The 25,247-nt window shown below is 45.1% G+C and overlaps 1 protein-coding gene across 1 annotated transcript in view; it reads right to left on the minus strand.

Moving 5' to 3' along the window:
- GABBR2 (gamma-aminobutyric acid type B receptor subunit 2) overlaps positions 1–25,247 on the minus strand; it is a 1,198,492-nt gene that overhangs the window by 53,724 nt on the left and 1,119,521 nt on the right. Inside the window, exon 17 of the mRNA XM_073587861.1 lies at positions 1,105–1,234. Coding sequence (XP_073443962.1) covers positions 1,105–1,234 — 130 coding nt within the window. The remainder of the gene's footprint in view (positions 1–1,104; positions 1,235–25,247) is intronic.

Here is a 25,247-nt window from a genome sequence, read left to right on the forward strand (position 1 = left end):
TTCTTCTATACTTGAAACTTTAATTTTTAGCCAATGCCATAGAACTTTATTTTTTCCCCAAATTTATTTTACATGAATTTTGATGTTCCTTGCTGTCCCTTGCTAGTCTTGAAGGCCGAATTACCGAATAAACAAAGCAGTGCTGTCGTGAGTTACTTGAAAGTCAGAAAGGAAATATATTCAAAGAGGATCACCCAATATTACAAAGGTGATTAACACCTGTAGGATACTATTAGGACACCTAGGATGATGGGGCTTAGAAAATGAGCAGTCCTTTGACTCTATAATATAGAAAACAGTAACAACAAGCAAGAATCCTTTACGGCGTAAATATAAAGAAAACAGAAACTCATGATGACTTATTTTACATTTTTGATTGAAGTATTCTTTTATTATAATAGCAATAGTTTGGTCATTTTTTTGCCAACACACTATGTTTCCAATATCAGTAGCGTGATATTTAATTATTTTGTCACATCTTAAGAGTGCTGTGCGCCTCTGTGCGCATCACCAGAAATGTTACTCCAGTCAGAGACTGAAGTCTGAAATAATGCCAATTTTCATTAATTTTATGGGTGGGCGAAACCATACCCCATCACAGTTCCTTCCTAGACCCACCCATTTTTTGGTTCTGTCTGAAACTGTCATGAAACCACCAAAAGTCACAAAAGTTTTGCACAACAAGATGTTGTAGTGCCTTTATGTTTTCCTGTTTTGTTGCACAAGTGAAAACGGAATGCAGTCATACTGTCATTTTAGGTTTTGATTTGTGTCAACATCTTAAAACAAACTGCCAAAATAAACAAAAAAATAAAATGGTAATCAGTGTTGATGCTCTTATTTTTGCACAAAAATGTCACCCATATCCAAACTGAAAAATGCTAGTAACTCTGTAAAATAATTAATATCTCATTGTTAAACTTTTCTTTTGCTCTAACTTCTGATTTACTAATATGTTATCATTTTTAGGTGCAAATAAAATTGAAGTTTTTTTCTAAAATAGGATTTGGTTTCGATAACAGTCATTTCACAGTTCTACAATCACTTCAATCTTACCTGTAAACCAACTCAGGAAATGAAAATACATTTTCATTATTATTTTACCTTTGTTTTCTGTGAAGTTTTGTATACTGAGTATATCATTCAGATCCTGGTAGTGGTTCTGTTTGATATAGGTTGTTTTCTCTGGAGTATCTTGAAGTTGCATTGTCACCTCCTCAAGATCTTTGTCCAGCTGTAAATGTAGAAATAAAAAGAAGGATTTTGTAAATAAATATGCTTCATGATAAAATAGACATACAAAATATGATATAATACAGATGAGGATAAAGTAATAGAAAATCTAAAATAGACAAGAAAATTGCACAATGATCACATTTTGGCTAAGTGCGGGTACGGTACATAAGAGGTAAATCTGAAGTTGTTAACGGCATATTATATCAATTGTGTTGTGATTTTTTACCCTCTGGTAACAAAATGTTGTCTAGTAATGAATAGAAAATGATATGACATAATAAAGTACTGAGCACAATAAAAAGGCATTTGAAATACTAAAGGAACAGGGTTTATAAAAATCATATAACAAAGATCTCAATAGGGAATGTAAAAATAAAATTAAGTTAGCAAAGTTGTCCATAAAAAAAAGAGTTGTTGCTGGCATCAAAGCTACAAATAAATGTTAAAAAGAAAAAAAAATCCATTATCAATCCTTTAAAAAAAAATAACAATGGGCATGTAATTGTATTGGACAATGGAAAGACTGAGTTATTAAACACACACACTTTTCAAACTGTGTTCACCTGTGAGCTATTGATATGGATCCAAAGGGACTGATTCATCAGGACTGGTGCAGCACAAGCTCGTGTTATGCCAGTGTTGACAGTGGGCACGCCACTACTTAGCACACTGAGCCAGTGTTACTGTAATCGGAGACTAGCATAGAATTTATTATGTACAAAAATGCAACAGATTTGATTAATTTGGTGAGTGGTGTAGCCATGCCCCTGCCCATATTGGTGGAGCTCACCCAAAGTGGTATTAAAATGCTAAATTCCACGTTGAGCAAAAGTATTGTGACTTATCAAAAATTTTACTCTACTTTTGTGGTGTAAAAGCTTTTGATGAAATAGCCCTACAGACTTTGTATTGAGCCTATACATCAAGTTTGTAAGTGCACTCATGCAGGAGCTGAGTCTTTGCCTCCTGAGCTCAATACTATTGTTTGCTGAGTCTGAACAGTCTTTTGAGAAATCGCTGGGGTCTAAGGAACTAAACCACATATATCTGCAAATCATTTCAGTACCTACAGCCAGGGGTGGGATTCAAATTTTTAACAACAGGTTCTGTGTTTGTGTGTAAATAATCTTTATTTTTTTTTATATAGCGCTAACATATTCCGCAGCGCTTTACAGTTTGCACACATTTTCATCACTGTCCCCAATGGGGCTCACAATCTAAATAGTGTAGGAAAACCGAACCCATTTTAAGCCACGCCCATTTTAAGCCACACCTATTTTAAGTCACACCCATTTACGCACACCTTTTCCTCAAACATATACAAGTAGGGGTGCAGTCAAACAGTTGAAAAAAAAAATAAGTTGGAATGAGATCAGAACAGCACACATTCTGGCCAGTCCCCAATAGGCAGGTAAATGTCCCCAATAGGCAGCATAGGTCCCCAATAGGCAGCATTTGTCCCCAATAGGCAGCACAGGTTTCCAATAGGCAGTATTGGTCCCCAATAGGCAGCACAGGTCCCCAATAGGCAGGCACAGGTCCCCAATCGGCAGGCACAGGTCCCCAAAAGGCAGCAGTGTTCCCTATAGGCAGGCACAGGTCCCCAATAGGCAGGCACAGGTCCCCAATAGGCAGCTCAGGTCCCCAATAGGCAGGCACAGGTCCCCAAAAGGCAGCATTGTTCCCTATAGGCAGCACAGGTCCCCAATAGGCAGCACAGATCCCCAATAGGCAGCACAGGTCCCCAATAGGCAGGCACATGTCCCCAATAGGCAGGCACAGGTCCCCAATAGGCAGCACAGTGACATACTGACCTGGCGTTGGAGTACAGTGCACAGTGACAGGCTGCGATGTGTCTGAAATAACTCAGCTCACACTGGGCAGCGGTGCGCGGTGACTCCTCCAGCTGCAGTTACCCACCAATAGCCGCACTGCCGCAGGAATCAGTGCGCGGGGGCCACCGGGGTGTGCTGTGCTCAGTCCCAGTAGTCAGACAGAGCACATATCAGTGCGCGGTATCGGGCGGGTGGGGCTAGTAAGCAGACCAAGAGTCCTCCTCTGCTCCGGCTCCTGCCTGCATCATCAAAGTACCGGATTGTGGCTCTGGATTTCCCCAGTTCGGGGAACCGGCTGCTTTTTTATCAACCGGTTCCACCGAACCGGGGAGAACCAGCTGAATCCCACCCCTTCTACAGCTCATGAAAATAATTTATTAAAATGTTTTTACTCTTTAAAGAGGAACTAAACTTTCACTTTTTTACAATTTTGTATAGCACTGAAGATTTATGAAAATGTGCAAATCAGTTCATTGGGTGGTTAGTAAACAGTGCTGCTGGCTATATACAGATGCTTCTCACAAAACTATAATATCATCAAAAAGTTCATTTAATTCAGTTCTTCAATACAAAAAGTGAAACTAATATATAGAGTCATTACAAACAGAGTGATCTATTTCAAGTGTTTATTTCTGTTAATGTTGATGATTATGGCTTACAGCCAATGAAAACCCAAAAGTCATTATCTCAGTAAATTAGAATACTTTATAACACTAGCTTGAAAAAATGATCTTAAAATCCAAAATGTTGGCCTACTGAAATGTATGTTCAGTAAATGCACCCAATACTTGGTTGGGGCTCCTTTTGCATCAATTACTGTATCAATGCGGTGTGGCACTTCTGAGGTGTTATGAAAGCTCAGGTTGCTTTGATAGCAGCCTTCAGATGATCTGCATTGTTGGGTCTGGTGTCTCTCATCTTCCTCTTGACAATACCCCATATGGGGTTAAGATCAGGTGAGTTTGCTAGCCAAGCAAGCATAGTGCTACTGTTGCTTTTAAACCAGGTATTGGTACTTTTGGCAGTGTGGACAGATGCCAAGTCCTGCTGGAGAATGAAATTTCCATCTCCAAAAAGCTTTTCGGCAGAGGGAAGCATGGAGTGCTCTAAAATTTCCTGGTAGACGGCTGCGCTGACTTTGGTCTTGATAAAACACAGTGGACCTACACAGCAGATAACATGGCTCCTCAAACCATCACTGATTGTGGAAACTTCACACTAGACCTCAAGCAGCTTGGATTGTGTGCCTTTCCACTCTTCCTCCAGACTATGGGACCATGATTTCCAAATGAAATGCAAAATTTACTTTCATATAAAAACAACACCTTGGACCACTGAGCAACAGTCCACTTCTTTTTCTCCTTGGCCCAGGTAAGATGCTTTTGGCATTGTCAATAGGTCATGAGTGGCTTGACAAATGGACTGCGACACTTGCAGCCCATGTCCTGGATACGTCTGTGTGTGATGGCTGTTGGAGCATTAACTCCAGCAGCAGTACACTCCTTGTGAATCTCCCCCAAAGTTTTGAATAGCCTTTTCTTAACAATGCTTACAAGGTTGCGGTTATCCCGGTTGCTTGTACACCTTTTTCTACCACACTTTTTACTTCCACTCAACTTTCCATCAATATGCTTGGATACAGCACTCTGTGACCAGCCAGCTTTTTTTTTTTTAGCAATTACCTTTCTGTGGCTTACCCTCCTTGTGTAGTGTGTCAATGATGGCCTTCTGGACATCTGTCACGTCAGCAGTCTTCCCCATGATTGTGAAGCCTACTGAAACAGACTAAGGGACTTTTTTAAACACTTAGGAAGCCTTTGCAGGTGTTTTTTGTTAATTATTCTAATTTACTGAGATAATGACTTTTTGGTTTTCATTGTCTGTAAGCCATAATCATCAACACTAACAGAAATAGACACTTGAAATAGATCACTTTGTTTGCAATTACTTTATATAATATATGAGTTTCACTTTTTGTATTGAAGAACTGAAATAAATTAACTTTTTGATGATATTCTAATTTTGTGAGAAGCACCTGTACATGGATGATATAGGCTCACCAGTGACCATAGCATATCTCTTCTGTCTCACAGAAGATATTCTAAAGTAGCAACCTTCCCTATGAGGTCTGTATGTTCTTAAGAACATGGTCACACACTGCTGCTTAGTTGCACATATTGTATGAATGGGATTTACAGACATGCATGCATGTGGTGGAGCATCAACCTCATTTAGACATTTGAAACTCATTTTCAGGTACAAGAGTTTTCTATTTCAAATCTGCAGTGTTCTCTGATATTCCTAATAGAGAATATGTGTATGAGGCAAAAAAATATCTGCTGTTTTGTGCACAATTCATTTTGTTGAAAAAACTGAGCATAATATTAAAAATGTAACACAGTTAGTGGCCTTATATTACAGTTGGGTGCATCAATTGCCCATAAAAAGTAACTCAGTAAAGTCAGTGTTAAAATCAATATGCTGAAGTAAAATATACATGCAAAGCATAGACTAACATGGCTATAGCACTGTGTCATAAATGCTGTAGAAACATCTCCTTTGACTAATACGGGAGCATAAAAAGGATCTCTAATTAAAGGGGTTGTCCAGTCTAAATAGAAAAGTCTGCAGCCACTTTGCGTGACTGCAGACTTATGAATCCCACCAGTGCACACACTGTACACTCTGAGTATTCACCGGTTTCTGACCCGGGAACAGCGGTTATGCATACCCTTGGACAGAAGCCGTCTAGTGGCCACCAACTTGCACAATACAAGTGTATGGAGAGAGGCTTTGCCCCCTTGACTGTTTCTGGCCAGGAGTATATGTACCTGCATATGTACTCACCGGTCCCAGCTTTGAAACCCAGTGCTTGCATCGGGGAGATTCATAAGGCTAGTTTCACACTAGCGTATGGAGGATCTGCGGATGGCTGCGGGCTTCTTCCGTGAAGCTCCGCACCCGGCCGCACCTCCTCCAGTCAGCTCCGCCTCTGTCGGCATGTGGCCTGCGCACCCTCTCTTTAGCATTAGGTACGCAGGCCGTGCTGATGTATGCAGATGCCTCCGCATGTGCCGTCTCAACGGTGCAGCGAGCGCACCAAAATGCAACATGCTGCGTTTGGCACAGGTCGCCGCACTGTCAAAACGATGCATGCGCAGGCATCCGCATACATCGGCATGGCCTGCATACCCAATGCTTAAGATAGGGTACGCAGGCCGCATGCTGACAGAAGCGGAGCTGACTGGAGGAGGTGCGGCCGTGGGCGGAGCTTCACGGAGGAAGCCTGCAGCCGTCCACAGATCCTCCATATGCTAGTGTGAAACTAGTCTAAGTCTGCAGTCACTCAGAGTGACTGTAAACTTATCTATTTTAGACCAGACAACCCCCATAATAGCTCAGTACTCATACACTGAAACAGTGGAGGTCACAGTGAAGGATACAGCAGGTTCTCAGGATGCAGTGACGAGACACAAGACTGAGTGTGGTTTGTAAAATTAACTTTTATAAATTGTAGCCGCCGGGCTATATTGAGCAAACAAAAGGGGTCAAAAACAACCGGTCCACGCAGGGATCCAACAATATTAACAACACTTTCCTATTATAAATGCAACTAACCCGGTTTGTCCGGGTGATATAGGCCACGTATGGCCAACCTATGGGTCCTTATTTCCTATAGTAAACTTATCCTTCCAGGGGTCTTTCAGGAACACAAACGTGGCCGTGTAGAGGTCGCTGATGCGGCTGCCCTAGCGCCTCGATATCCAGGGATGATTGGGCTCGACAGGCCCAGAAGGATCGTTGCCATTGGGGCACAACAGGTCCTGAAGAATCTGTGCTGTTGGGGTGCAACAGGCCCTGAAGAATCTGTGCTGTTGGGGCGCAACAGGCCCTGAAGAATCTGTGCTGTTGGGGCACAACAGGCCCTGAAGGATCTGTGCTGTTGGGGCGCAACAGGCCCTGAAGAATCTGTGCTGTTGGGGTGCAACAGGCCCTGAAGAATCTGTGCTGTTGGGGCGCAGCAGGCCCTGAAGGAATCTGAGTCGGCTCTCGTCCCCAGTGTGCAGGAATGTCACAGTTGCTCAGGTGACCGTTGACCAGCCTTTGCTCCGGGTCCCTTTGTCGACGGGGCGTGGGCCTCTGCTGTCGCCGAACGGTGAGAAGGTGTCCACTGAGGCCGGTGATGGAAGGGCCGCAGATGTGGGTGGAGATAGGGAGGTAGTGTCCAGGCCGCCGACGCCTGTCAGTGCGCAATTACAGCAGCGGCTCCGCGACGTGGCGAGGGAGAGCGAGCCCGGCTGTTTCTGAACGTGAATGGTGGGCGGCTCTCGTGGGGGTCGGGCACACGTAACTTGACGGTCAGTCGGTCGCTTACCCTTCACAGACCCCTGCTGGCATCTCAACACCACTACGCCCATTACACTGTTTTCCTCTGTCAAGCATGGAGTCTTGTCCCTTGTCAGCCTCTCTGCCAACTGCCAACTGAGCGTGCCCCCTGCTCCTTTTATCCCTGCCCTGCCCTCAGTCGCCCGGCAACCTCCAGTCGTCTCTCTCCCTTTGTTGCCCCCCCGATGTCGTTTCTTAAGGAACCCTGACGGCGGTCCCCTTAGTTCCGGCCCAGTCATCCTATGGGAGTCCTCCTCCCCACAACAGCGTGGAGGAATGTGCCTGGGTGTCATGTTGCTATTCTCTCCCAAAAAGAGCTCTATATGAGAGCTCCTACTGCACAATTTTATTAGAGGAAGTCAATTTTACTCCCAACATTATTCTGCTGATGTATTGTTAAGATCTTTATTAAGCTCTTATACTGGAGAATTTTGCCAAGTTGCAGAGTTAAAATACTGTAGGACTTTGATTTCCCTTGCTGACAGGTATGTGTGTTCAATAATGCATGACACTGCATTCTTTAAGTTCCTGTAAGAGGTGTCATCAGTAGTTTCTATCAAACCAAGTTCTGCATGATTACCTCCCAACTAACATGCCATCAGGACCAGCAGGAGCCGTTTCATACAGAATATTTTCGACTTATACTTAACTTCTGCAGAGCTGTAAGCCTGACAGGTAAATCCTGAATTTGTATAAATGTGCTTTCCACCTGACAGCTTGACTAGCCTGTTCAACATTAACGTTCCAGTCACCCTCAATACAATGAAATTTACTAATGTTCTTGTATCATAATGTAGATGCCTACATTGAGAGACACAATTAAAAAAATATATTGAAGTATATTTGCCCATACTAAGGAGCCCTGAACTCCATATTCCTTTTATACGCTTTAGCATCATTTCCCTATAAAAACTAGCATCCCGTTGCCCATTTTTTTGGGGATGAATATTCATATTACCATAAATGTTAAGGCTATGTGCACATGTAGCGGAACTCTCGTGGAAGTTACCGCGAGAATTCCAGAATTCCATTCCGTGGGAAAATCGCATTTTAAATTCCCGCGATTTTCCCATGGAAAAACTAGCGATTTGCAAGTGTAATTAGCTTGCAGACTGCTAGCGTTCTCCAAGTGATCTGTAGCATCGCTTGGAGAACTGATTGACAGGTTGGTCACACTCGTCAAACATAGTGTTTGACAAGTGTGACCAACTTTTTACTATTGAGGCTGTCTATGCGGCATCAATAGTAAAAGATATAAGGTTAAAAATAATTAAAAAAAAAATAAAAAATGGTGTTATATTCACCTTCTGGCATCCCGCGCAGCCTTCCCGAGGCTCAGCGATACGCCCGTTCCCAGTAATGCCTTGCGAGACCTTGGATGACGTTGCGGTCTCGTGATAAAGTAGCGGTCTCGCGAGGAATAGGGACCGCTACACTATTGTGAGATGGCGACGTCATCAAAGGTCTCGCAAGGCATTACTGGGAACGGAAGCATTGCTGAGGCCCGGGAAGGCTGCGCGGGATGCCGGAAGGTGAATATAACACCATTTTTTATTCTATTTTTTACAGAGATATGGTACCCACAGCCCGGAGGACAGTCTCCTCTCCTCCGGACCGTGGGTACCATCCGCAAATGTTCTGCTTACTTTTCGCATGGTGGGCACAGCCACATGTGGAAAGTAAGCAGAACAATGCATTCCTATGGGTGCGGAATCGCCACAATTCCGCAAAATAATGAGCATGCTGCGTATTTTTCCGCGATGTGATTCCGCCGTGGGAAAATCCGCAGCATTAGCACAGCACTGCAGAATCCTATAGGATTGTATGGGATGCTGTTTTTTTGCGTTTTTGCGGCAAAATCGCTCGTTAAAAAACGCCACGAAAACGCAAAAAAAAGGGACGTGTGGAAACAACCTTAATGGGGCCTTCTTTACTTAATCTACAAAAATACTATCTTTATCCTGAACTATGATATATCACACTTGGCTGTAACTAAAGCTATCCGCTTTGACTCTCTTTAGCCACCTCTCTAGATTAGCTGCAGTCATTTGCATCTCTGATTTTGTCAACTTCTCTATTGCCCTCATCCCTCTGCCTCAGGGCTTATTCAGATATCAGTTTTTCTCCTATGCGTTCTAGCTGTGTTTCTTATGGATATACAGTGGGTAGGGAAAGTATTTAGACTAGAGTTGAAACGGGTCGGTCAAATTAAAAAATAGCTGACTTTAGCTAAAGTCGGGTTTCACCGATCGAAACCCGACCATAGCGTGAGGTCGGCCATTAGGTCGCCGATCAGAGCGCCAAAGTCGTGTTTCAAATAATGCTTCCAGCGCCTTTTCTCAGCCAATGATGGAGGACGCACACTGTGGGCAACGCGATGACATGCGCAGCGGCCACCACCATCTTAGAGAAGGGCATTGAAGTGATTGGCTGGCTTTGTGTGGCGTCACAGTGGGTATAAAAGGCCATGACCGCCAACCGCCATCTTACTTTTGCCAATCTTAGCATAGGGAGAGGTAGCTGCTGCTGAAGCTGCTGATTCTGAATAGGGAGAGTGTTAGGCAGGGAAGAAGAAAAACAAAATTGCTTCTGCTGATAGCACTTTTCACTGTACAGTTAGTGGGCAGTGAAAGGGGAGGATTTTTGGTGTGTGTAGCAGCACTGGTGGTGATTAGGCTGTCTTTTAAGGCTACCTGCTAGCTGCATTGCTGTGTGCACACTGCTGTTCAAACTGCTTTTTTCAAAGCACTCCAACTTTTATTATTTTGTTCTGGTGAGTTACTGAGCGTTCATTTTTTCACACACCATATAACGGTGTCCGCTCCTCACACACTACCATGTACCGGCTGGTATCATGGACAAATAGAAGCTATCTGGGTGTGACTCTGGAAAAACAAGCCGAGGAGATTTTCCATTTTTCCAGACCTACACCTTAGAGAGCTGTCCGCTTTTCAAACAGTTTCGTATATCTGCTGTTTGATTACGGTCAAAACTAGACAGAGACAGCGTGTGTCAGTCCGTATACAAATAGACGGAGATTGACAATTTTCCATACAGGTACCATATAGCGGTGTACGCTCCTCACACACTACCGTGTACCGCTGTCATGATCCAAGGTGGATCTGACAAGTAAATGGTCAAAGTGAACTTTTTTCCTTTGGCTTGGTGCCAAAGTGGGTTGATTGCCCCCGGTGGCCATTAGAATTATTACACGTGGTGTCGTTCATTCTAAGTTGCCCCGGTGGTGGTGAGCGGTAGTGCACTTTAGTTTCTTTGGTTTAATGTGCACGTAATTACAAATCAGGTGTGAGGCTCTATAAAAGAGTTCAGGTGTGGTTGTTCACTGTTGGTGATATTGTGAGTTCGTCATTTGGGAAGCAAGCCTGGGTGATGAAGGAGCTGAACAGGAGTCCTGGGCAGCCCAGCCAGAGGGGTTGAGTCAGCTATGGAGTCTGCATGGAGGGCTGGCATGGCGTGGTGGAGTCGTAGTTTATGGTGTCAGCAGGAGGTGCTTGCAGGGCTTGGTGGAGTGGCGACGATGGTGAGAGTTGCACTCAGCATGCTGGACTTGGTTGCTGAAAACTGGACTCAAGCATGCTGGACTTTTGGCAGAAGCTGGACTCATCTTTGGGACTCTGTTTACTGGGCAGCTGCAACTGGTGGTGGACTCTGCTCCAAGGCTGCACTATGGTGATGGATCCGGTTATGGTGATGGATCCGGGTGGAGGAGAAGATGCACGCAGGTGGTGGGCTCTGTTGCTAGGAGCGTACGCAACAGAGCAAAGCTAAGTGGTGCTCCCCCTGTATTGTCATTTTCCCTTGTGTGTGTTTAGTGCAGTGGTGGGATTAGTTTCTGCACCAACCAATTCCCTAGTGAGGGTTTAGGGTCAGGGCGAGTCAGGGTTTTAAGGTTCCTGTGTGTCGCCCGGTGCGGAACCGGCATAGGGAGCGTTAGGAGTGCAGGGACTCTGGCTCAGGGGAGTGCAGGAGGTCTCCACGTCCCTATTCCCTATCGCAGGGCCCACCATTGTTAATGTTACCCAGGTTCCCCTTTATTATTTAAATTCGCCTTACTGGAGGCGGGGTTTCCAGACCATTGTATAAATACGTGTAATACCTAAATTCACCAGTTGGAGGCGGTGTATCCAGCTGCACGTCTTATTATTTAAATTCGCCCAACTGGAGGCGGTGTATCCAGGGTCACGTGTGTCATATGGGTTCGCCTTGCGGTACTCGCTGTGTCCAGACACACGTGACCGTGACAACTGCCTTGTATCACAGACAAATAAAAGCTATCTGTGTGTGACTCTGGAAAAACAAGCCGAGGAGATTTTCCATTTTTCCAGACCTACACCTTAGAGAGCTGTCCGCTTTTCAAACAGTTTCGTATATCTGCTGTCAAAACTAGACAGAGACAGTGTGTCAGTCCATATAAAAATAGATGGAGATTGACAATTTTCCATACACACACCGCATAGAGCTGTCTGATTCTCAAACAGTATTGTATATCTGCCGTTCACATTACAGTCATATCTATACAGAGTCAGCGTGTGTTTGTGTGACACTCCGTAAATACATATACGGATATTGTTAGTTACACCAAAAATGTTTACAGCTGTACACTTCTGATACAGTTCCGTATATCTGTTTGTTGGATTACGGTCAAATACATACTGTGAGAGCGTCTGTGACTAACAAAATATATACGTAGATTTAATTTTTTTAAACACCTTACACAGATGGACGCTCTTCATACAGTACCATCTCTCTGCTGGTATTTTTGGTACATTTCCCCCAAACATGAGGAAGTATGGTGGAAGAGGCCGCGGACGTGGGCAGGGGGGCGCAGCTGGTACTGATGGTGGTGGTGCATCGGCTGGTTCTGGCAAAAGCACAATAGCAGCTAAGGCAGGAGGTGTTGAGCCTGCGTCATCATCTGGCCCAAGAAGGCCTGTAAGGTTCCTTTTTCTTGGAGTAGGAAAACCGCTTTTAAAGCCGGAGCATCAGGAACAGGTTTTGGCGTACAATGCCGAAACAGCCACCAGCTCTATTGCCTCCTCTTCTGAAGTTTCAACGAATAAAAGCACTGAGTCGTCAGTGGAGGCTCCTGGTCAGGAACAACACCTTTCCTTGTGTCCTTCACCCCTACCAAAATTGAAGGATGTGGCAGGCCACACTACAGATTACTCCATGGAGCTCTTTTCATATACCATGCCTGGGTTATCAAGTCAAATCATGAATTCCCCAGTCCAAGATGAATCTGACATGGAGTGCACTGATGCACAGCCACTGCTAGATTTTTCTGCTGGTACATTCACTCAGAGCACTACATTGTCCTCACAGTGTACTGAGGCAGAATCAGGCCCTGATGAAACTCAGGTGCCCCTTCCTGCATACTATACCACCTTACAACGTGACACAGAGGAAGGTGCACATGAAATTGAAGAGGAGGTGATGGATGACCCAGTTGTTGACCCAGATTGGCATCCATTGGGGGAAGAGGGTGCCGCTGCCAAGAGCTCAGAAGAGGAGGAGGAGGATCCGCAGCAGGCAACGACATTGCAACAGCTGTTATCTGGCAGGACCGCAGCAGTCCAAAAACGGGTTACAAAAACCAAAAGTTGCAGGACAGTTTGGCCAGATGGTCAAATTAGAACAGCGTGCAAGGCCTCAAAATGTCTTCCATAGTAGGAAGAGTGCAGTGTGGCACTTTTTTGAACAAAATCCTATTGATCAGGCAAAAGTTATCCGTAAGAAGTGCACAAAGACCTTTAGCAGAGAGAAAAATCTGAGAAATTTGAATACCAGTTCCATGCTTAGTCATTTAACCACCATGCACTTGCAAGCGTGGACGGACTACCAAACCTCACGTACCACATGTGCACCTGCTCCGAATGAAGGTAGTCAGCAACGCTACATCGCTTCGCCCACTGTAAGCCCACCGGTTAGCACACCACCAGCAGCAAATGTCGAGATGTTGTCGCAAGGGCAAATCAGTCATGGAATCACAATGTTATTGCTACGAAAGACTGAATCTAGGCCATCAGCAACACCATCACCATCACCAACCCTCTCTCAGTCCTCCATGTCCACCGCTAGTTCCACCATATGCAGCTCTCAAGTCCAGCTCACCCTACCAGAGACTGTGAGTAGGACAAGAAAGTACTCATCCTCTCATCCGCATACACTGGCTTTGAACGCCCACTTTGCCAAACTAATCTCGTTAGAGATGATGCCCTACCGGTTGGTTGAAAGCAAAGCTTTCCGCGAGCTCATGGCCTACGCAGTACCACGCTATGACCTACCCAGTCGGCACTTCTTTTCGCGAAAAGCCATCCCAGCCCTCCACGTGTATGTGAAAGACCGCATTGTCCATGCACTCAAGCAATCAGTGAGTGGAAAGGTGCACCTCACAACAGATGCATGGTCCAGTAGGCATGGCCAGGGCTGCTACGTGTCCATCACTGCGCACTGGGTTAATGTGGTGGATGCAGGGTCCACACGGGACAGCGGCGGTGGGACAGTGCTGCCTAGCCCACGGTATAGGAAACAGTTGGCTGTAGGCGTTTGACCCTCCTCCTCCTCCAGAAGCGAAAGCTCGTCCACAGAGCACAGTCGCACGAGCACTCCATCCGCAGTTGCCAGTGTTGCACACGAGGTGTCCCACTATCGAACAGTTAGTGGTAAGCGTCAGCAGGCTGTGTTGAAGATGATGTGTTTGGGCGACAACAGACACACCGCGGAGGTACTGGCCGACTACTTGCAGCGACAAACTGAGTCATGGCTGGGCAGTCTACATCTTGAGGCAGGCAAGGTAGTTAGTGATAACGGCAGGAATTTTGTGGCAGCCATAGCCCTTTCAAAACTCAGACACATACCTTACCTGGCTCACACCTTGAACCTGGTGGTGCAGTGCTTCCTCAATAATTATCCGGAGTTAACAGCCCTGCTCCATAAGGTGCGAAGACTGTGCTCGCACATCCGCCGGTCACCCGTACACTCCAGTCGTATGCAGAAGCTGCAGCGATTGCTCCACCTTCCCAAGCACCGCCTAATTATCAACGTTGCATCAAGGTGGAACTCCACTCTGCACATGGTTCAGAGGCTGTACAAACAGAGGCAGGCTGTAATTCATTTGTGGGAGGATACACGGTCAGGCGGCTTGCGGGCAGACATGGAGTTGTCTGTTGTGCAGTGGTCGAAGCTGAAAGACCTCTGTAAAGTCCTTCAGTGTTTTGAGGAATGCACACAGCTGGTAAGCGCAGACGAAGCCATCATAAGCATGAACATCCCACTTATGCGTCTGCTCATGCAAACTTTGACGCACATTAAGGAGCAGGCGTCTGCAGCCGAGGAGGAAGAGGAGGAGGGAAGCCTTGATGACAATCAGCCATTGTCTGCTCAGGGAAGTCTCCTGGATAAGGTGGAGGAAGAAGAGGAAGAGGAGGAGGAGGAGGATGCTTCTCAGGGGGCAAGACAAAATGTTGCGTGGCAAGGTCAGGTACAGGGTTTGTGCGTGACAGAAGGGATGTGGATTTGCCAGAAAGTGCTCCTCCACCCAGCACTCGCAGTGCATCATTGACACCTGGAACATTGGCCCACATGTCTGATTATGCCTTGCAGATCCTAAAAAGGGACCCCCGCATTGCTAAAATGATGAACGATGATGACTACTGGTTGGCCAGCATCCTAGATCCACGCTATAAAGGCAAATTCCAAAACATCATGCCACAGGAGAACCTAGAGATAATATTGGCTAACAAACAAGCAACTCTGGTAAACCGTTTGCTTGAGGCATTCCCAGCACACAGCGGCGGTGATGTTTCTCCCACGAGCTGTAGGGGGCAACATGGAAGAGGTGTTCGTGGTGCACACAGCCGAAGTGGCGTTGGACACAGGGGTTTCATGACCATGTTGTGGATTGATTTTTCAAGTACCGCTCACACGACTGGTAATATGCATCGATTGAAAGTGGCAGGAGACAGCAGTTGTCAACTATGGTAACAAACTACTTGTCCTCCCATATCGATGTTCTCCCTCACCGGTCACTCCCCTTTGACTACTGGGCCTCTAAACTGGATACCTGGCCTGTATTGGCACAATATGCCTTACAGGAGCTCGCTTGCCCTGCTGCTAGTGTGTTATCTGAAAGAGTCTTCAGTGCTGCTGGATCAATCCTGACAGAAAAAAGGACCCGTCTGTCGACCCAAAATGTTGATGATCTAACCTTCATTAAAATGAACCATGCATGGGTTTCAAAGGATTTTGTCCCACCCTCCCCTGCTGACACGTAGGTTGCCAGAAAAATGGCTCGCTTTTGTCCTCCTCTTCCGCGGACTTCTCCAATTGCTCTATTTGCTGCTGCTGAATGTCCAACATCAACATATGCCATTTTATTTCACCTCCCTAACTGGGCTGCCTCCCCCCACAAGGCCGGGTCACCCCCTGGCGCACGCACCCGTGCGAGTGCTGTTGCCCTGGACAGGTGGGTGGGCCCACTCTTGGGCAACAGCACTGGCACAGGGTCCCTCATAGTACAATCAAGTGTCTCTGACGGTGGGGGTGCACACCTGCCATCAGACACACCGGCGTACTATGAGGGGCCCTGTGCCAGTGCCGTCGCCAACGAGTGGGCCCCCCCCTGCTTGATCAGGATCACAGCACTTGCAAAGTTGAAATACTTACCTCTCCCTGCTCCACCGCCGTGACGTCTTCCATGTTTCCTGACAGTGACATTCTGGTCAGAGAGTGCGATGACATCACGTCTGTACGCCCTCTGTCTAAACAGTCCAAGTGCAGTGAGATGGAAGATGGGGACGACGAGGAGTCCAGATTAGTACAGGGATTCCCTAGCGGGGAGACTTATTTAATTGTTTTTAATGTTGGGACAGCAATTTTTGGGGAGCACTATACTCTGGAGAATGATATATGAGGCCCACCATACACTGGAGCATTCCAAAGGTGGACATCAGACACTGGAGCAGCATTTACAGGGCCCATTATACACTGGAGCATTAGAAATGAGGCCCATTATATATGGAGCATTATTTGGGCCCATAAGACAGTGGAGCTTCATCCACGGGGACCAACATATACTGTAGCATTAGGTGGAGCTCATGATATACTGTATGGAACATTATATGGGACCAATGATTCTGTATGGAAAAATATATGGGCCTCATTACTCTGTATAGCGCACTATGCGGTGGCCATAATACTGTATGGAGTAATATACTGTCCGTTTTTGGAGCTAATGGAGAATTTAAAGTGGATATCAGTCATGAGATGTAAGAAGTGAAGTATTTTTCATTGTACTATACCGCTATTTCTCTGCCGTATCAGAGGATAATGAAGTGTGTCATGTGTTAAAGGAGCCCAGTGACACTCTTTGGCCCAGGGCCCATGAAAATCTGGAGCCAGCCCTACCCCCCCACTACTTTAGCCAAATAACCCCCAGTTTTCAATGCCTAACTATTATTATAAAGTAAATTAAGGTTGACAAGCTTAAGTAATAAGAATTGATGTTTTTGGCATTAAAATGGGCACTGTAGGTGAGTTTCCTGTCCTCCACTCCCTGCCGACCTTGGTTCCCCATTGACTTGCATTGGGTTTCGTGTTTCAGTCGGCCTTTTCCCTATAGTCGGCGGATTTCGTTCGACCCGACTTTTGCGAAAGTCGGGTTTCATGAAACCCGACTCGACCCTAAAAAAGGCAAAGTCGCTCATCTCTAATTCAGACCCCTTTAAATTTTTCACTCTTTGTTTCTTGCAGCAATCTGGTAAATTCAAAAAAGTTCATTTTTTCTCATTAATGTACACTCTGCAACCCATCTTAACTGAAAAAAAGACAGAAATGTAGACATTTTTGCAAATTTATTAAAAAAGAAAAACTGAATTATCACATGGTCATAAGTATTCAGACCCTTTGCTCAGACACTTATATTTAAGTCACATGCTGTCCATTTCCTTGTGATCCTCCTTGAGATGGTTCTACTCCTTCATTAGAGTCCAGCTGTGTTTAATTAAACTGATAGGACTTGGTTTGTAAAGGCACACACCTGTCTATATAAGACCTCACAGCTCAGAGTGCATGTCAGACCAAATGAGAATCATGAGGTCAAAGGAACTGGCCAAGGAGCCCAGAGACAGAATTGTGGCAAGGCACAAATCTGGCCAAGGTTACAAAAGAATTTCTGCTGTACTCAAGGTTCCTAAGAGCACAGTGGCCTCCATAATCCTTAATTAGAAGTTTAGGACCACCAGAAGTCTTCCTAGACCTGGCTGTCCACCCAAACTGAGCAATTGTGGGAGAAGAGCCTTGGTGAGAGTTGTGAAGAAGAACCCCAAAATTACTGTGGCTGACCTCTACAGATGCAGTAGGGAGATGGGAGAAAGTTCCACAAAGTCAACTAGCACTGCAGCCCTCCACCAGTTGGGCCTTTATGGTAGAGTGGCCCAATGGAAGCTTCTCCTCAGTGCCAGACATATGAAAGCCTGCATAGAGTTTGCTAAAAGCACATGAAGGACTCCCAGACTATGAGAAATAAGATTCTCTGGTGTGATGAAACGAAGATAGAACTTTTTGGTGATAATTCTAAGCGCTGCTCATCACCTGCCCAATACAACCCAACAGTGAAACATGGTGGTGGCAGCATCATGCTATGGGGTGCTTTTCAGCTGCAGGGATAGGACGACTGGTTGCAATTGAAGGAAACATGAATGCGGCCAAGTACAGAGATATCCTGAATGAAACCTCTTCCAGAGTGCTCTGGACTCAGACTTGGCTGAAGGTTCACCTTCCAACAAGACAATGACCCTAAACACACAGTAAAAATAACAAAGGTGTGACTTCAGAACAACTCTGTGACCATTCTTGACTGGCCCAGCCAGAGCCCTGACCTAAACCCAAATGAGCACCTCTGGAGAGACCTGAAAATGGCTGTCCACCAATGTTCACCATCCAACCTGATAGCACTGGAGAGGATCTGCAAGGAAGAATGGCAGAGGATCCCCAAATCCATGTGTGAAAAACTTGTTGCATCATTCCCAAGAAGACTCATGGCTGTACTAGCTCAAAAGGGTGTTTCTACTCAATACTGAGCAAAGGGTCTGAATACTTATGACCATATGATATTTCAGTTTTTCTTTTTTAATAAATTTGCAAAAATCTCTACATTCTGTTTCTTCTCAGTCAAGATGGGGTGCAGAGTGTGCTTTAGTGAGAAAAAAATGAGCTTTTTTGAAAAATTTAAAGGGGTCTGAATACAACTTGTACCAGTTACAGTCTATAAGGCTGTTCACATGTCCGGGTATTTTTGCGAGCGGAGTAGTCAATACAAAACCATGGAGACATGTCTGATTGTGATCAAAGTTTTTTTTAATCAAATTTTCCAATGGACATCTATTTTAACACTTGTATTGCACCCATGATAATCCTATATAGATCCCCTTGGCCTTCAGCTTATTGACATAATTCATGCTTGACTTTTGCTTCTGTTTTTTTTGTCATTCATGCCTGGTATTTATTTCAGGACTTTTTAACATCATATTGTTCCCCTGTTTTCTCTTCCTTTACTACCCAACCCACCAAATGAGCCTTACTTATGTTTTGAATTATTTACTCAAAAATTATTTGGCCCTTGCTTGGGGATTTTTTTGTTGGGATTGTCAAAACTTTGACATAAAATGCTGAAAATAAAATTACTAATATACAGTAATTATCGTCATACATATTTGGACATTATTTCACATTTTCTAGTATTTCTATAGAACCGAGTCGCTATAGGCAATGTGCATCAATTTGTTCCGACATATTTTTGCAAATACCATATGTGTTGTAAAGAACACAGGTTTTCTAGCACTATGTTTATAACCCAAGATTCTGGCAAATATGTTTACTCAGAGTAAAAATGCTGTTGAACAGATACATCAATGCTGCCATTGTCCCCAAGTAGGCTAAAAAAAACAGTCAATGTCATGTTAGCCTAAAATACTCATTCATCAAACTGCAACTTCTCATGGACATTGAAAAATGAGTCTGCATTTTCTACACCACAACATTTTTAGTGTAGTCATCTCTTTCTTTTTCCTCTATGCATATTTAAGTAAGGTGAAGGTGCTCTTATTGTTGTGATTGTATTAATATGGATCCTCTCTTCACATTGTCTCTTATGTTGCGGCAACAACATACAAGCTGTAGCAGTTACACGAATGTTTGAACACGTAAGACTCATATTGAAACATGTTAAAGAGAATCGTTCACCAATTTTTGAAAAAATGTTTCATGTTGAACTGGACACAGGAAGTACCGTAATAGTGGTTGCAGAGCAGAATGCTACTTTTTTGTTGGGGAGATTTTTTGCAGTCAACAAATTTGACACCTAATTAGTTAATATTCACCAGGGTGTTATCAGATAGTTTTCACAAGGGCTACATACTTCTTCCCCCTGTATGATGCTGTCCAGTTATAAGCAGGCAGCAACACTCAGAAGAAAGAAAAACATACAAAATGGCTTAGAACAGTATTCTCAATGTGTGAGATCTAATGATACAGACCTGATCTCCTGGCCTAAACTCCTGCATGATGTAGGATGTAGAAAAAGACACCAGATGAGGAAACCTAATTGGTGTTGAAATACGTAGGTTCGATAAAATGACCATACCTCCACCCATGAGCCGTCTTTTTTCCAGCAACGCCCAGTGTTTTTTTTTTTTTTTATATATCATGCATTACTCAGAGACAATGTGCATAACTGGCACAAGAAGGTGCAGTAGTTGGCCTACTCTTTACAAATTCTCAGGCAGGTCTGTGACTATTGTAAAGACATGTCAATAAGGTGAGCAGTTCTGCTTCCTCTCAGCATAACTACATTTGCTCAAAACGTCTATGCTATGTATTGCTTTTTTGGCTTTTTCTTTTAACCTCCCGCATAAGTCATTTTAGAGTAATGGGAAGAGCAGGTGGGTTTAGCTGTGATACATTACAAACCATCCTCACAACTTTCCTCCTTTCACAGAACTGACACTTCTGCTGTACTTCCTGTCTCTCTACACTATTTGGAACGGAGAGCTCAGACTTATGTCTGTTGTAATCAACTTGTAAGATCCAGGCGTAATTATATGTCAAGCAGGTGTATTCCAGAACAGGCAGGTTATTCTTGTGTGAGATATAATGACAGCTCTGATCTCATTGCAGAACAAGTACCAGAATAAGTTACCTGAGCACAATTGACATAAGTAATTACTGACATATTTCCAGACAGGCAATGTGGAAGAGGACCAGGGCAGCAGAGGTGCCCATGCTATGAAAGTAGGATCAATAATAGAAGGGTTTGTATTGTGACACAGCTAAATACAGCTGTTCTGCACTTCCCACACATTGACTCATGCAGGAGGTTAGACCAGCAGATGAGAGCTGTATCATTACATCTAACACACTGAGAATCCTGCTCTAAGCTATGGTGGGGGCATATCCTTCTTTCTCTTGAGTGTTACTGCATGCTTATGATTTGTCAGAATCACACAAGGGAAAGAAGTCCTCAGAATTTGCAGAATTGTGTGCAGTTACACATTAGAACATTGGTGAAAGGTCCTCTTCAGGCTTGGTCAAGGCCTTCTAACTGGTGCCAGCTGGAGATGATTTGAATTTGATTTTAACAAAATCAGTTCCGTAGTATTTTATAAAATTTGCAGGTCCCGATGAATTCAGTTTGCAACACTACTTGTGCTAATCGCCAAAAAAGTCTACTAACATTTTACACACTGCAGATAATTGCATCAGAAACAGAAAGCTGCCATCACTTTAGGCGTGACCATGCAGACTCCTAATAATTAGTGATGAGCGAGGATACTCGTTACTCGAGTTCTCCCAAGCATGCTCAGGTGATCTCCGAGTATTTGGATGTGCTCGGAGATTTTGTTTCTGTCGCCGTAGCTGCATGATTTGCGGCTGCTAGACAGCCTGAATACATGTGGGGATTGCCTGTTTGTTAGGCAATCCCCACATGTATTCAGGCTGTCTAGCAGCCCCAAATCATGCAGCTACAGAACAGAAGCTAAATCTCCGAGCACATCCAACTACTCGGAGATCATTCGAGCATGCTCGGAAAATCTCGACTAACGAGTATACTCACTCATCACTACTAATAATGCCTTGGAGCTATCATATCACGTGGTATGGTACAGTCAATCAAGAAGAATTATATTAACTTGTAGCAGAGTATAGGTAAGGAATGCAGCAGTAATTTTAGGGTATTTTAGAATAATGAGAGGATGCTCCCAGATCAGCAACAGAGGTTGTCATTCCTTTAGCATTAAGTTTCATTGTTGGTTTTGTTTGTAGTGCACAAGCTCCACCTAGTGGAAGAATTTATTTATTTGCTTATTTGCACTACCTTTCTGTCCCTCTGCTCTTCCTGTCTCTTGCTTTGTAGTGGTGCATTATGGGAAGAAGAAGCTGATTACCTCACAGACTGGTGTTCAGAGGACATCCAACATTTTACTTCCCTTTGTGATGGAATCGCTGCTAAGAAATATTATGTAGTACTTGTTTGCAGCCACCATATACCTAAGGCTATGTGCACACGCTGCGGTTTTTGCTGCGGATCCGCTGCGGATCTGCAGCAGTTCTGCAGACAGTATACAGTAGCATGTAAATCTATGTGATTTACAATCTGCTGTGCACATGCTGCGGATTTTTAACTGCGGAAAAGCTGCGGTTTTGAATCCACAGAAAGAAATGACATGTCACTTCTTTTCTGCGGATTCCGCTGCGGTTTGCCATCTCCTCCATTGTAGAGGTGATAAACCGCAGGCCAATCCGCAGGTAAAACCGCAGGTCATTTTACCTGCGGTTTTACCTGCGGTTCCGCAGATACAAATCCGCAGACCAATCCGCAGTGTGTGCACATAGTTTTACCCCTGCATTAGTCAGTTGCATTTATAAGACTAGATAACAGACTGCTTTAACTCATGTTATTTATAACCGTTTCAGCCATTTGCCTCGTATATTTCTGTGTTATCTGTATACATGTACTGATGCCTTATTATTTCATTGCCCCTAGTTTCTCCCAATGTATTTGCTGATGTTCAATAAACTGTACAGAATCAGAATTTAAGATACAGTCTTCTTACTAGACTATGGTAGATCAGTTTAGCTACCTGTCAGACTACGCACACACCTCAGCGTAACATGTAGTGAGGACAGAACAGTAAAACAGTGGCTACCCAGCCAGTGGGATTTAGGACACTGACTGTACAGGTATTTGTTACAGCTACAGCAATCTATGCACTGCCAAGCATTCCCTTAAGTACACCATGTCCCAAAAATCTTCATACAGAACGAGATTTGTAGATCTGTCTCCTCGAGGGCATCATCAGTGGGCAGCACTGTCACCAATGCCCGCGCAAAAGCTGAAGCCGTCAATACGCGAGCCACCTTTGCTCTCCAGGAAATGCCACTGAAATTAGAGAATGCACCCTGGGAAGTAACACTAACAAATCAAGAAATGAGAGAGAAGTTAGAGAACGCGTGTTTGTAAGCAACACTAGCAGAGCGAGAAAGGAGGTCACAAATTGAGAAAGCACACTTAGACGCTGCCTTAGAAAGACTAGCATCAGAAAAGGAGGCTACAACTGTTCTAGCCGAAGCAGAGTCTCTAGAGGTAACCAAACTCCCTGAATTGCAAAGACAAAACAGTATGCAGAACCTGAGGATTATACCACAGGATTCATTACAATGCACATTACAGTACATTAACGAGCTTCCCAATTTGAACTGAAATCCTGAGTCAGCACCACAACGAGAACACAATCTCTCCAGTGAGACAAACACGATTCAACATGGGGCGCAGATCCAGGACAGCTATAAATATGAGAGTAACATGCAAGACAACTCTACTAATGAGTAATGACAACCCTGCTGCTCATCAGCTAACCAAAGCAGATCCCCTTGTCGGCATATCTTTCATCACGCCGAAGCAGTATGAGACAGCCTGGCACCACTCAGAGGACACTAACAGGTATGAACACAGCTCACATCAATATCAGGGTGACTCACCACCATTATACCCTGCTGATAACAGGTTCATATTGAACTTTACCAAGATCTTTACACGGCATGAACTAGTTGACAAAGTGCTCTTAAAATTCAATGAACAGGCTGAAGGCTACAGAGACTGGAAAGTTTCTTTCCAAAATCTTACTACAGACTTGAGGTTGTCACACAGAGAAGAAATAGACCTATCAGTCAAATAACTGGGTGAAGAGTCAGGCAGACACGCAGCAAGGATCAGAGACATCAATATAATGCAACCTGATACTGGCCTGAAATTGATGTGGGATAGGCTGAATGAGCGTTATAGCTCAGCAGAGGCAATAGAAAGAGCCTTATCCAAAAGAATTGACAATTTTCTTAAAATATCTAACAAAAGCCTTCAGAAACTCAGAGAACTAAGTGACCTGCTAATGGAAGTTCAGGCTGCTAAATGTGAAGAAGATTTGCAGGGACTCACATTCTTTGACACAGCCAATAGTGTTAACCCTGCAGTCCAAAAATTGCCCTATAATGGCAGGCATGGTACTAATTAAGGAACGTGCCTCTGACTGCAAAGCTTCTATAACCAAAGCTGGAGGAAATTACCGTTCTGTGCCCAATTCCCCCCTCGCAACTACTTCTCCCAGGTGATGCATTAATTAGGACGCCCAACTGACCAACAGAGGTGAAAAGGAAGGGGCATCCGGCCACACATACATGGGTTAAAATCAGGTGCCAGGGGTCAGTCCTTTCTTTTTCTCCCCGGCTGACCCCTGGAAGTTGTTGTTCCTGAAGACCCCCCGAGCCCCCTGCAGCCATGTCGGATGCCACCATTGAGGCCCTCCAGAAAGCAGCACAGGGAGGTGAGCCATGGTTACAAGCCCTTATGACTGGCCTCGGAGCTTGCCTCCCTGTGCCCTCTCAAGACCCCCTAACCATGCCCCTGGCTTCTTCCTCACCCCTCGGGACACCATCCTCTCCTCCCCCTCCTGCCCTTTCCCCTGGCTGGGCCATAAGTTCTCCAGTGCCCTCCACTGTTATTCGACCTTAGCTGGTCTTCGGTATGGCATACTCCAGGTTGCCTGCTTCTACCCACTTCTCCATTGGCACTTCAGATCCCGGGCAGCACGTTGCCCCCCTCCTCCGTTGGCTCCTCCGCTGCGGGTGGGGAGGCGCTCCGCTAGGTTCACCCGCCCGAACGGCTCCGTGTCGGCGCATCAGCGGTCACTAGCCGCCGCACCCGCGCTACTGCCCCATCGGGTCCTCCCAGGAACTCGGCTACATCCAGGCTGCAGGCCGGGACATGCCAGACCTGAGCTCTAGCAGCCTCTGCCCACCTCCTGATGCAATACTGGCAAGCCCCGCTCGCATCCGTGCGTCATATTGCGGGTTAAAAGGGTCACTTCGGGGTCAACCCAGGCTGGTTCCACAACGTCCCTCAAGCAGGCGCAGCACGGGGGCCGGAGTTCCTCCATCAACAGGAGTCACTCGGCCTCAGGCACACGGCAGTCACCAGCAGCCAGGTGCCCCATCAATGGCAGCCGGCCAGGGAGTCCCATCCCCATCTCCCTGGGCCTCCAGCCAATATTCAACCATCGCTACAGCGGGAGCCGGAGTTCCTCCATCTCTGGAAGACACCCAGCCTGGTTCTGACAGTGGTGAGTGTGTTGAAACCAATGTACATCATGCCATACGTAACACAGGGGACAATGAACTAGCCTCAGCCATTAAGGCGCTAGTTCAACACTTAACAAGACC

This window comes from Dendrobates tinctorius, unplaced genomic scaffold (assembly GCF_039654945.1).
Source record: "Dendrobates tinctorius isolate UK_male_01 unplaced genomic scaffold, ASM3965494v1 ptg000102l, whole genome shotgun sequence".
NCBI lineage: Eukaryota > Metazoa > Chordata > Amphibia > Anura > Dendrobatidae > Dendrobates > Dendrobates tinctorius.